The 14,359-nt window shown below is 33.9% G+C and overlaps 1 protein-coding gene and 1 pseudogene across 1 annotated transcript; one reads left to right on the top strand and one right to left on the bottom strand.

Annotated features, from left to right (window-relative positions):
- Nucleotides 1–1,201: 1,201 nt before the first annotated feature.
- Nucleotides 1,202–6,624, top strand: LOC140842748 (probable inactive receptor kinase At2g26730). Its single transcript, XM_073210866.1, has 2 exons — nt 1,202–2,715; nt 5,749–6,624. The coding sequence occupies exons 1-2, from the start codon at nt 1,401–1,403 to the stop codon at nt 6,399–6,401; spliced, it is 1,968 nt and encodes a 655-aa protein (XP_073066967.1). The 5' UTR covers nt 1,202–1,400; the 3' UTR covers nt 6,402–6,624.
- A 192-nt stretch (nt 6,625–6,816) lies between these two features.
- On the bottom strand, nt 6,817–10,563 carry LOC140842749 (strigolactone esterase D14-like; annotated as a pseudogene).
- Nucleotides 10,564–14,359: the final 3,796 nt, after the last annotated feature.

Genomic DNA, 14,359 nt, shown 5'->3' on the forward strand with positions numbered 1-14,359 from the left:
TTTAAACTTTTAAGATCCAAATAATCATGTATAAATATAAAAAATTCAAAAAATTACGAACCTGTCTCACCGGTTTTTTACCGGTAAAATGATTTTTGGGCGAAATCAAGACCGAACTCGTGCTCAGTTATCGCTATGAAAAAGAGAAAAAATTATTTTTTTTCCACATTAAAAGAACAGTTTCGAGGAAACAAAAAAAGACAAGGCTTATAGATTATGCTAGGTTCGTTGTGAGATGGTTTCAATGAACTATATTCACGAGACATATCGATCAAATTTGTATTTCTAATGAAAAGTAAAAATTTTGACCTAAAAATACTATTTTTCATAAGTCGAGTCAGAAATCCGTCTCACAAAATTTATCTATAATGGTGTCTCGTAAAAAAATTTATGTATAAATTATTAAAAATCACATAGGGAAAACAAAGTAAGAGAATATATAATCTATAATATATATTTATAATATATTTCTTCTTAAAAATATGTGTTGTATTTTTATCTATTCCACCAATCATCGCAACAAAATAACTTTTTTTCTTCTTTTCAAGAAAAACCTTTGAGAAGACTAGTCAATGGTATTCAATATCATTCAATCAAAAAATAAAATTCACCAAATTTTTGTTTTAAAAAAAAACACTCAAATCAGATTATGGAAACGTGAGGATATGTGGGGGAATCAATCAGCCGATTATTATAACAATAATAATATAATTATGATAGTATTAGTGAATTTGACTTTTCAATTATTTAACCAACTTTTGAAATTCTAATATACATATATATATATATATATATGTATATATATATATTATTTAAGTGTGTGACTCTTAAAATAACTGTTTTAGAAGATATCAAAATATTTAATTTCATAATTATCTTTTTTATCAAAAATCTTTCGCTCCATATTTTACATAAAAAAATCTAAATATAACTTTTTTTAAATCGAATTACTGTACTAAATTAAAAATAATTTTATGTTAATTATTTAATATTATTTTATCAATTAAAAATAATGATAATATATATGCATCTTTTGTTAATATATATAAAATTTTATAAGATAGTACCCATTTTATTTTATGAAATGGATCTTGTATTAATAAATGAAGCTAGTTATATATATATATATATATATATATATATATATATATATATATATATATATATATATATATATATATAATTGAAGCATAGACTGAAAGATGACGATGATGGAAGAATGAGTTGCAAGTCGACAAAAGGCAGGCAGGCAGGCGTAGTGGCTCACGTTTCAGATTTCGCGTAAAGCTCACCTTACGTTATTATTTGTTTCCTCTCTTTTTTTTTTTGTCTTTCAATCAATGGGATTTGCTTCCTTACGGAAATAACCATAAAATTGTTGCCATTGCTTCGGATTCTTAATGGCGAGGAAATTTTGGCGGGGAGATGGGTTTGGTTTAGTTATGCTGTTATTGTGTTGGGTGTTGCTCCGGAACAGCGGGCGAGCCGGCTCGGAGCCGACTGAGGATAAGCAAGTGTTGCTCGCCTTCCTCTCGCAAGTTCCACATGAGAAACGCCTGGTGTGGAACGAGTCCGAATCGGCCTGCAGCTGGGTCGGCGTGGGATGCGATGCCACCAATTCTTCCGTGTATTTTTTGAGGCTTCCAGGTGTTGGGCTCGTCGGAATTATCCCGCCGAACACACTAGGCCGGCTTACTCAGCTTCGAGTCTTAAGCCTGCGGGCCAACCGGCTGGCTGGAGAAATCCCACCTGATTTCTCCCAACTCAAGCTCCTCCGAAGCCTTTACCTCCAGAACAATGTGTTAACCGGTGATTTCCCGGCGAGTATCGCCGATATGGGTCGGCTTACTCGGCTGGACCTCTCGTCCAACAACTTCTCCGGCTCAATCCCGTTTTCGGTTGGAAATCTTACTAATTTGACAGGCCTTTTTCTTCAGAACAATGGATTCACGGGAAAAATTCCTAGCAATGTCCCACCCAAACTAGTCGATTTCAGCGTCGCCAACAACCGTCTCAACGGTTCAATCCCCACGGGGTTCGCAAAATTCCCCGCAGCCGCATTCGCGAACAACGTCGATTTGTGCGGCGACCCATTGCCTTCGTGCAACCCATTTTTCCCCTCTCCGTCTCCTTCTCCAACGTCGCCTCCCACCGCCACTCCCCACAAGAAACACAAGAAACTCTCAACGGCCGCCATTATCGGAATATCAGTTGCCGGCGGAGTACTGATACTTCTACTCATACTTTCCGTAATTTTCCTTCTCTTGAGAAGAAGAAGGACCAAAGAAAGCTCAAAAGCTCCGAAACCGCCCATAACAACAGCAGCGGCAATGGCGGTGGGGGAAGCTGGAACATCTTCATCGATAGACGACGTCTCAGGGGGTCCATTGGCGCAGCCCAGTAAGCTTGTTTTCATTCCCGACGGTGGCTACAGTTTTGATTTGGAGGATCTGCTGAGGGCCTCGGCAGAAGTGCTGGGGAAGGGGAGCGTTGGAACAAGCTACAAAGCAGTGTTAGAGGTAGGCACAGTTGTTGTGGTGAAGAGGCTCAAGGACGTAATGTATAGCAAGAAAGAATTCGAGGAGCTAATGCAGAATCTGGGCAGTGTAAAACATCAGAATCTGCTGCATTTGAGAGCTTTTTACTATTCCAAGGATGAGAAATTGCTGGTCTATGATTACTTGCCTGCTGGAAGCTTATCTGTTCTTCTTCATGGTAATTCTTTCTCTTCTTGTTCATCTAATGCCAAATCTTTCTGTTTATTTTTTTCTACATCTCAATTCCTCGCCTTCTCTGAATTTTGTTTAGCATCAATAACGAAATTCCAAATTTCTTTTTGTTGCGGATTATTAATGTTAACTTTTATTCAAAAAAATCAGGACAAATTTTGTCTAAAAATACTTGTCATACTTCATCAAAATTATCTTATCTCGTCGGCGAGAGGCATAAACTAATTGGTTTGGTTTGATTCATTCAAAAGCTAAGATTTTGGAAGTAAGATATATATATATATTCTCTATATATATATATTGCATATTCATTAGAAATGAGTAGTGAAAGCCACGACTGGAGATTTCTTCCAATTTCTTTTTCTTAGAGACTTTATTGCTCACATATTGAAATGTTGTCCAATACGAAAACCCCACTTGTTTTCAATCAATAATTGGAGATTTGGAGTCTCCACCTACCTATGTCAGAATTAGGATCTGAAAAACATTTTAAAAGAATACAGTTAGATAAGTTTGTAATTTCAAAAATAACGTATTTTAATTTCAAAAGTAACATGTAACTTAAAAAGATATAAGTCGCATTATACACACAGAATTTTTCATGACATTGATTATTAGTTTTGATGGTTCATGTTTAATTGTTAACCATTGTTCTTCTAGGCCGGCCGGCCGGCTTATTTTCTTAATGCAAGAGTACATTTGGTTAAGTGTTGACCCCTTCATATGGTTTGAATCTTTTTCTATGCAATATTCATTAAATAATATGAAAATTTTGTTAATTCTAAATTCCTCAAAACTGTGAAACAATAAGAGTGGCAATTGGGGTGCCTATTGCTTTTTTTTAAAAAAACAAAAACTTTGGAATCGCAACCGCTATTTTTTATGTGTTTTGGATAAATTTAAAAGGTTAACGTAGTAATCACACTTAGGGATTACAACTTTCCCTATGTAGAAAACCCGAAACGGGGATGAGGATCCCCGATTATTTCGATTTTGGGTTCAGGTTTGATGATTTTTTTAAATCTCCGATGTAGTTCGGGGCAGGTATGGGATTACTATCCCCATCCCCAAACCCGTCCCGAAAATAATATCATTAATAAATTAATATTATTATTAGTATCAATAATATAATAATAATATTATTTTTTTAAATATTAATAATATATTATTATTAATATTGATATTGATATTAATACTAATATTAATGTTATCACTAATAATAATAGATAATAATAAGTTTTGGTTTGAGAAAATCACTGAATCCGTCATCGTCTTGTCGTATTAATATTTTTGAAACGATAATGGGGACGGGGATGATGATGAAAAGTTGATCCCCGAAGTTTCGAGTATGGGGATTCCCAGAACCCGAAAAAGCGGGGATCGGAACATGTATGGAGGTAGATATATATGGAATTCGGGGACGGGGATGGGGATGGCAAACCCACCCCCGCTCCGCCCCATTGTCATATCTAATCACACTGACTAGGTAAATTATAATGGACAAATCTTGTGTGATAAACTCAAAGCTTCGATTATAGATTTAGAGAGAGATTGAACCCTTAACGTCTTGACAGGGGTTTACCATGCCCTATCATCCAAGTTACCCTTTGGGACACCTTTTTGCTCTTATTCACCACATACACAACATGGCAAGGCAAGTGCCAACACACATGTTTTTCTATATAATGAAAGAATAAAAAATATTGATGACCGCTTTATTTTCCTCTTAAATGTTTTTTTAAACGTGAATGGCTTTTCCCTATCTTGACGTTATATGTGTGTGGTCACACCATTATCATTTTTTCTTTCCTATTTACACGAATATTTTAAAATGATTTGCGTTATACTAGACCGCAAAATACATTTTCGGTGCAACATATATCCACACATATTTTGATATATGCAATCATATTTGTTACGCATGATACAATTATTTTGACTTCCATTTCGTTTTTAGTTGTCCAAAATATATAGTTAAATTTCTACGTTTAATAACTTTTTTCGTATTTTTACTAAATACCTGTATTTACTAAGGTTTGGAAAACGCGAAACCATTTTAAAATGAATTAAATATCAGAAAAATTGGAGGTTTGTTTATAAACTTTATTTTTCCAATAGTTTTCTTTACTCATATGGAAAACAAAGTATATATTTGAAACGAAACTTGATAGATTAGATTCGACTAATATACCCATTTGAAAACCGTGAATTGTCCTTTCCATAAATCCTTTGCTATTTTTGATTGTGTGTGCACATGTAGGGGTCGATATGTATACCATATTGACTCAAAAAGAAGTTGAAGAATATGCCCATGAAACAGTTGGCTACAGCTGACACTATTTCTTGAAATGTTTTTTTACGGAAATGGTCCTTGATCCAATGATTATGCTACATGAGGGTGTACCTCATAGATTGAACGTAGTAGGCACGGGGGTAATTGATTTAATTATTGTGCTTGTTCCTTTATTGCCTTTTCTTGAGTGGTAATTTATGATGTTCGATTAGAAATGATGATGGTTTTACGATTGATTGTGCCAACTGCCAAGAAACGAAAAATATGGAGAATCCGAGGAGGGTCTGTTTTGGGAAGCAAGCATTTTTGTTTATTTTCAACTTTTTGATTAAAAATGATTCAAGAGTACGTTTTGTTATGGAATTTGATGGTATCTTTTGAGTTCTATATGTCGAATTAATCCATATTGTTGTTGTTTGGCTCCCTCGAATGAGCATGAGCTAGGAAAGAAAATTTCAATATGGCATCCAAGGGATCATTGGTGCCCCCACATGCTTGTGATTTCTTGGTATCTAATGTAAATGTAGATGTGGAAACTTATGGTATCTAATACCTACTCGGTTTCAGCAGTGCTAGAAAGATATCTCACAGTCAAGCCTATGGTTTGGTACATTCCATTTGCTGTTTTTGTGTCTGGTTGTTTCCTCAAATGCATTGATTTCGGCATTTGATCGAGACTCAGTTGCACTAATCATAAAACAAAGCTAAGGTGTAATCATTTTACAGGTAGTCGAGGCTCCGGCCGCTCTCCCCTTGACTGGGACAGTAGACTGAGAATAGCATTATGTGCTGCAAGAGGAATTGCTCACCTCCATGTATGTGAAAATATAGTTCATGGAAACATCAAGTCCTCAAATATCCTCTTGAAACAAGACAATCTTGACGCCTCAGTATCGGACTTCGGACTGAATCCCCTCTTTTCAAGCTCAACACCTCCCAGTCACCGTATAATGGGCTACCGTGCCCCTGAGGTGCTAGAGACTCGAAAAGTCACCACAAAATCCGATGTTTATAGCTTCGGGGTACTACTATTAGAGCTATTAACCGGCAAAGCACCTAACCAAGCGTCTCTAGGCGAAGAAGGAATTGATTTACCGAGATGGGTCCAAAGTGTCGTGCGGGAGGAATGGACGGCCGAGGTGTTCGACGTAGAGCTCATGAGGTATCAAAACGTAGAGGAGGAGATGGTGCAGCTTCTACAGATAGGTATGGCCTGTGTCGCCACAGTCCCAGACCAAAGGCCTTCCATGCAAGAAGTTCTTAAGATGATCGAGGAAATTAACAGAGGCGACACCGATGATGCCGTGCAACAGTCGTCGGACGACACATTAAGGGGAGGATCAGACGGCCAAACACCTCCACTGGGTGTCACGTCCTGAGCTCGTGAGAATCATCTGAAAGTTGATCCTGTGAATTAGCTTTTACATTCTTTTGGAGAGGTTTATTCTTCTCTAGTTTGATTGTGAAAAGAATTTATTTATTTATTTTTATATATAGGATGATGGTGCCTGGCATAGTGGAATTGTCATGTATTTATTTGCTTTCATTTCATTTCATTATTGATTATTATTTTCGGACTCAACGAAGTCCACATTTAGTAAATGTACAAGATTTTGTAATGCAATATTGATGTTAGAAATTGATTTATAAATTAAATAGTAATCGATAAAATTATATCTCAAATTTGTAACAATGGACATCTCAAACATAAATTGCCTGTTTGTATTATCTTATTAAATTGCATAAATCTTTCTTTAAAAAAAAACATAAATCTACCTATTTTACACTAGGATGATAACTTCTTCCTGTGAAGGATCAATTTTTTTTTTTTAAAAAAAAAGGTGGGAAGAACTAATGGACAAAACACGACACTTAATTTCGATACAAAATAGTATATAAAAATAATAGCCAACTCATGGTATCTAAAATATTCATCCAAAATCCAAAATAAATTAATTTACTACATTTGCCGCCATGGGAGAGCAAGTGAGCTTTGTCCTCAAGTTTTCCAGATGGACCCAACCGGTTCATAAAACGCATTGCCGTATAGACCGGGCTTGTAGTGATTAAAATTCCCGGATTCTATCGAACACCTCGAGAAACTCTAGCGGCGCGGTCAGTTGAGGGAAATGACCGTCGGTGTCGATGATGTGTACCTCATGTTTTCCCTTGATCTTACTCTTCATGAACTCGGTCACGGAGCTTGGCACGACGACATCGTTTCTCGTTTGAATGATGTCGCATGGGACGATCACTTTGTCAAGGATATCCCTGTAATCGCCTAAGAAGACAGTCTTGGCCAAGGGCAATGCGACCTCAGGTCTCATCCTTTTCAAGCAGTTTTCGAACTTTTCAGTGGAAAGAGGATCGGTTGGATCCACCACAAGAGAAGCAAAACTGGCAGTCCATTTCTCGTAGTTGTGCTCAATGTTGGAGAAGATTTGGTCAATCTCAGACAACTCAAAGCCTCCTTCATAGTCTTCGAGGTTTGCCAATCTATTTTAGATTTATCAACATTAAAATTAATTAAGAGATTTATCATAATACACAAGATATTATCACTGGTCAATTTTATGAAATGAATATTCTATTTGGTCACGAATATTACTTTTCATGCATATAAAATTACTTTTAATTATAAATATAGATTTGAGTTGACTTGTCTCACGAATAACGATATGTGAGTCTATACGAAAATATTGCCCTCCTCTCACAAATAAATTACATTATATATTTTTTAAAACAAATAACTTTACATATTATATGCAATGACTTACAAACCACACATATTAAGTAACCAGACAGAGAAATTTTTGTAGAATTCGAGCTTAGGATTTAGACCTCAAACTCCACAAATTCAAGCAACTCAGTTATCCTGAAAACAGACAATTTATAAATAATATTATTTGATTCAGAGGTGTATATATTGATTGTGGATTAACTTGTGCTAAAATCATGCTAAAATTTTGAGAATTCAAGAATAAAAAGTTAATAAAACTCTAAACATTGACTTCTCGTGTACAAGTCTAAATTTGTGGTAACAATGAAAGGAAAGGAACATTCAATTTTTTAAAATTTATTATTAATTTGCCGTTGAAATACATCTTAAAATCAGACATCGTGGGGCAACTTTTAAAAAAATCAATAAAAATGAATTTCTTCGAGTTGTTTGAAAAGTTAATAACAAGGTTCATCACATATGGTTTATTTCATTGATAACTTACTTTTAAATCTTGAGTTTTGTTAAGTTCCAATATGGAAAAAATGTTTCTGCACTATTTGATTTACATAAAAAATTCTGCACTATCTTAGCTCACATATGTTTTCACGGATGAAAATCGATACAAAAATTAAAATTATGATACTAATATACGATAGTTGTAGTACCTGCTGTTTTAGATATAATTCGAAATATAATATTTTGAATATAAAATTGGAACAAATTTATTTATATTAACACCTGGTAAATTTTTTGAGTACTCAAATATTATATATAATATTAATAGATAATAAAATATCATAAATTGGTACCACAATTTCAATTTTGGTACCAATTTTCAGCCAAAAAAGATGTGTCATTAATGCTAATATTTTTTTTATACATATTTGGGTACTCAAAAATCATATATTGATACTAAATGTGAAACAGGTACTTATATATCATATATTAGTATCATATTTTTAATGTTTTGTACTGATTTTCATCCGATAAAAAACATGTGAATCCACATAGTAAAAAACATTTTTTTTTAAACCAAAGAATGCAAACACATTTTTTGACAAGAACTTATCACAAACCCCGTGTCAGTGGATCCACATAGTCCAAAAACATTTTTTTTTGGACCAAAGAATGCAAACGCATATTTTTTTTATAGGAACTGACCACAAACCCAAGTCTGTAGATTTAAAGATAATTTAGGATTGCGTATTCAACAATGGAAATCTTTAATTATTCTATATAAAAGAAATAGACTAGCTGTATTTTCATTAACTAATAGATTCAGTTAATGTTATAAATACAGAGTTTGTCGTATCTTTTAAACAACTATAATGACAATAAGGTTGTCGAAAAGTTCAGAGTAATCAATGCTTTTTAAACAAAAAACAATACCAATAAAAATTAACTTATTTTAACAACCCGAGAATCTAAAGTCAATATCATCTCTTATCTATTTGGCAAATAATCGTGATGTAATAGTTTGCAAATTATGTTAGTTAGGTAAATCGTATTGAATAAGTCATGTGCGACGGACTTGTTCAAAAATCTATTAGTAGAGAGAATCACACTTTTAATTATTATTCATTAAACTCAAACGACTCGTCAACATTAACCGTAACATGTTAAATGTCATTTGAGATCACATCGAAAGCGTTCATATATATTGAAATATTTAAAATAAAATGGCATGCCGCCGGCGTTCACCGCGACTATGTTCTACGGGGTGTAACAATCATACTCGGAATTAGATCTCTCGGTGCAGCATAACCTCACGTGAAAGACGTATGTGCTCGAACCCATGTTATAGCAAAAAACATCATGCCCATATGTAAAATAAAATAGCGCACACACACACACACATATATATGTATTAATTATTTAATTTAATATAGTGGATGAATTACTGATGTATATAAAGTTTTAATAACCTGGGAGTAGCTCCGACGAGCAGTAACCTTTGGAAAAGGTCAGGCCTTTTAATTGAAGCAATGCATCCAATCATACCAGACATGGAGTGCCAATGAATACTGTTGATTTCAACTCCATTTCATCGACCAAACCAATCAAGTCATCTGCAAAATCATCGTAACAAACATACCTGCACAAATCGATCATCTTTAAATTTTCAAACAAATTAAGATTGAAACTTGGACCTAACTCAACTCCAAAAATTAGCTCAAAGGAGAAGATTGTCCAATATATACAACTCCCATAGATTTTATCCAACCAACGTGAGACCACTAATAACACCAACTTTTGCTTTTGATACGATACCTCGTCCCAAACTCGGGACAATGATATTTGTCTTAATAAGTCCTTCACTAAACAGAACATTATATATCATATCCTGATTCTACTTCTATTTTTCACTTTTTTTATTTGAATTCAACGGCATTTAAAAGGGATATTTGCTCACCTAATGGAGTCGTAGAGGTTTGGATCCTTGACAGCACCTGAAAAACACCAATCGAAGACAAGAACTTGGTAGTTTTGAGCCAAGTGTGGCAATACTTTGTCCCAGACCGAGTGGTCGGCTCCGTAGCCATGCGCTAGAACCACGGTGTGCTCGCCGGAACCCACCATTTTGGCATTCATAGCTGTTGACAGATCCTCTTGCTTCACCATTTTCGACCAAGATGTTATCTTTAACAATATGCTTCTGTGTGTGTGTGTGTGTGTGAGCTAAGTTTAATAAGAAGTCTTCCAGTGTCCGATTCACTTTATATAGAAAGATTTTTTAAAAAAATTGGTAGGAAAGGATAAATTTAGTTGGCTGCTTTTTCTACTATACATGTACACTGTCACCCGTCATGACTCATAACATAGTTAAATTAAAATTAAAGAATATTTGTAACAACTTATAAGTGTGTTGACATCAACCTCTCGCACAAACAAGACAAGCTAAAAATTAATCAAAAAATTACCCAGTCTTCATTCCACGCCAAGTTCTAAAAAAAAGAATTATCAGATTTTCGAAACATACAACAGATTTTATGTAAAAAAGAACGAAACCACGTTCTTTGATCTTAGGGCGGCGTGAGTTTTCTTTACGTACAATATTGCAAAACCTCGATAAGATTTTTTCCCCCACATTAAGCTCGAGAAAAAGACTTTTGTGTATGTAATATTTACCAATGGATTGTATCTGGGTTTACTATGAAATAACGAAAGATCAGCATAAATTATATGTTTTTATGTGTCAAAGTCAAGTAATTTTTGCATTATATGTACGGAGTGTTTCTCCGCGCATATGGATAAACTTGTGGTGGAAGAGCTAGAGTGAGTTTTGCATTTTGAGTGGAAATTGGGAACAACGTACAAATCTAAAAAATATGTTGATTGAGAAACAAGATTTTTTAAACTTTTTATTCTTCGTAATATTTTATAGTTTTATTAGTTTATATATAATTTCTTTACAAAATATGTTTAATGACAATTTATAAATCAAAAATAAATGAAAAAAATTCATTCTTGATATCTTATGTCGGCCTAAAGTGTATATATATATATATACACACACATTTTTTGGACATATTGAAGTACGTCTACATATTGGATATATAGTTTTATCATATCCAATAAGTAAATGTCAGCCAACCGTTATGACCCCATACATACCCATGAGCATTCGTGTGAGCAGCTAAGCTAAGGTCGGAAAGGTAGAATTAGTTGGCTTACAAACTACGTATTATTGCCGAGAACATTTGAGAAATTTACAGAATAGTGGGCTTACAGAATTAGTAGGTCGGAACAATTGCCGAGAACATTTGAGAAACTTTAAATAAATTATAAAGTCAAATAAAGCTGTTTATTTTTCTGCCAACCTAATAAAAGTAGTCGGTTTTCAGCCGTTACAAATAGAATCAATGAATCGAATGGAGACATTGACTTGTGTGAGTCGATGAACGCAACCATGTATTTGGCAGCTGGTAGTTAGCCTCATTTATTTCTGTCTACCTTTTTTAATTTATAATGTCTAGTGAGTAGTTCGACTCATGCTTGGTCAAAATTCGACTTCGATTTAGGTTTGATCAAGTATGAGTTGAGTTGAGTTCGAGTAGCACGAACTTGTAATCGAGTCGAGCTCGAGTATTTGATCAGTCTTGTGGGGATGCAACAAAAGTCCTACATTGGAAGATCTAGAGAAAGATCATGACTTAATAAAAATGGAATGATATCTCCAATGGAATGAGGCTTTTTGGGTGATTTCAAAAACAAAACCATGAGGGTTAAAACCCAAAGTAGAAAATATCGTACCAGTGTGGAGATATCCGGATTCCATTGATCCTAACAAGTCTAATGAGTAGCTCACGAGCAATTCGACTACACACATATACATTTAATTATATTTATTTATTTTTATATATTTAAATTAAAAAAATCGAGTTTTTCGAGCTCGAATAATACATTATCGAGAGTCCAGCTTGAGTTTGAGTATTTATATATGTATGTATAAATTCTAATTATTCTCGCTCTCTCAAATTTCGACCTTACAAACATATTTCAATTCAACCAAGTTAATAGATGACCAAAAATGACATTTGCACAGGAAATTAACTATTAATATTTGTTAATTTTTTTTTAAAAAAAATTAACAAATATTAATAGTTAATTTCATCTGATTACGTTATCGACCCAAAAAAAATATTATAAAAATAAAATAAAATATATTCTCCAAAAAGGTGTGAAATAAGATAAATTAATGGGGACATCCGAGGAGGAGTATAGCCACACAAATAAAGGGTGGTGGAACCCTAAAGTGGTACACATGCACATACAATCAACAATGTTTAGAACATGTTTTGTGTCATTTTATTTCTCACAGTTTATCTATAATCGATACGATTATAGATAAATTCCGAATCGAATTGGTATGATATAATGTTTTTCCCCCAAAAAAAAAAAAATCATCCTAAATTCATGCCATTTTTATTTTTATTGCAATCCGCGAGTTTTGTAATTTATTAAATAAAATGGGACTAATTATCAACTTATCGCTCGAATATGATATATTTAATCTCACAAAAAATCACGTGAGACATTCTTACATGTCAATTTTACGAGACATATATTTTACTTGGATCACTCATAAAAAAATATTATTTTTTATTATAAATATATACAAAATTGATTAAGATACGGAAGATTTATTTTATTTTATTTTTATTTTTATTTAGATGCGGAAAAGGCTCCTTTTGTCGTTTAGGCATTAATTGTAGTAGTTGGGGAAAGGACATACATACAACGAACCCCTTTTTTCCAGGGGCCCTACCATGTTAATCAGAGGACAAAAGAGATTGCCTATAAAACTAAAATTCGGCCTGCATGTTTATCTTCTCCTGATTTAATTATTCAATCCTGTTGGATTTTTGGTTTGGGAAGTGATTCGGTGAGTTGGCGATCCAGTGGAAGGATGTATATATTTTTCCGATACGATCAAATATTTAAGTATGTGTTTGACTCGATGGATTCGATTTGGATAAAAATGAGTGTTTTTTTTAATGATTCGACGAGTGAATTTCAAAAGACACTGATATTTAGTGGTTTGGAAATTCACTACATTGATAAATGATGAGTTTGAAATTACTTGAATGTTGTCATTCAAACAAGTCAAGAAATTTAGTGAAATTTCTAAAAAAAATCTAATGAAATCAAATTAGTATACCTGTTAAAATGGGTTGAACGAATGAAATCGGGCTGACCCGTCTAATATAACTAAAGATCTTAACTGTTGAATGGGAATGAAATCGGTCCGACCCACATAGTATAACTAAAAATCTAACCCGGCAACGTGTGGTTTGGGTTGACAATTTTCCAATTTGCCAAAATGAAGGAATGCGGTGGGTTGCGTGATGGTTCGACTCACTGACATGTTTTGACCTAAACCTTTGTAAATTTGGACGGCTAGTCCATGGATTTAAGATTTAACTTGGCTGTCCAGTTTATGAACGAATTGGACTATTGGGTTTTATCGACGTTTAAGAATTAATAATTGGGCTTCAGTATTACAGGTGGCCGGTTATTCTTTTCTTTTTTTTAATAAAAAAAAGAGGAATCCGGTAACCCAGTGTGGCATTGGGACGTAATACTAGAGATGACAAAGTGTTCAGTCAACCTAAGTAGAATGGGAACGACCCAAACTCGACACAAAACCGACCAAAACTTTGCTAGTTTGGGTCGGGTTTGAGTATTATTAATTGGGTATTAATCGGATAATTGGTGATAAGGCCAAATCTTGAAAAGATTTAGGGATTTGATTTAATAATATTTGCCCTTATCTAATATTTTTTATCCCTAATTATGTGCTTAATTGAATAATAATTGTAGCTTTGAATAAAAGAGGAAAATGATTAACTTTAGAATAAAAGATGAATTTACAAGACTTCAAAGAAAAAAAAAATATCAAAAGAAAGGAAATAAAATATTTTTTATTCCTTGATGATATTGAAATCTTGAAAAATTTGTGTGAATCTTGATAAATATCTTATCACTTTCTTTATTTGACATCGGCTTAGAATGAAAGGAAGAAGGAGGCCCATTAAGAGTGAAGGCAGAAGCGTAAAAAAGAAGGAGAGCAGAACGTAACAGAGGGAGGAGGAAAAAAAAAGACAGAGCGCG

The sequence above is a fragment of the Primulina eburnea genome, chromosome 10, assembly GCF_022965805.1.
Source record: "Primulina eburnea isolate SZY01 chromosome 10, ASM2296580v1, whole genome shotgun sequence".
Taxonomy (NCBI): Eukaryota; Viridiplantae; Streptophyta; class Magnoliopsida; order Lamiales; family Gesneriaceae; genus Primulina; species Primulina eburnea.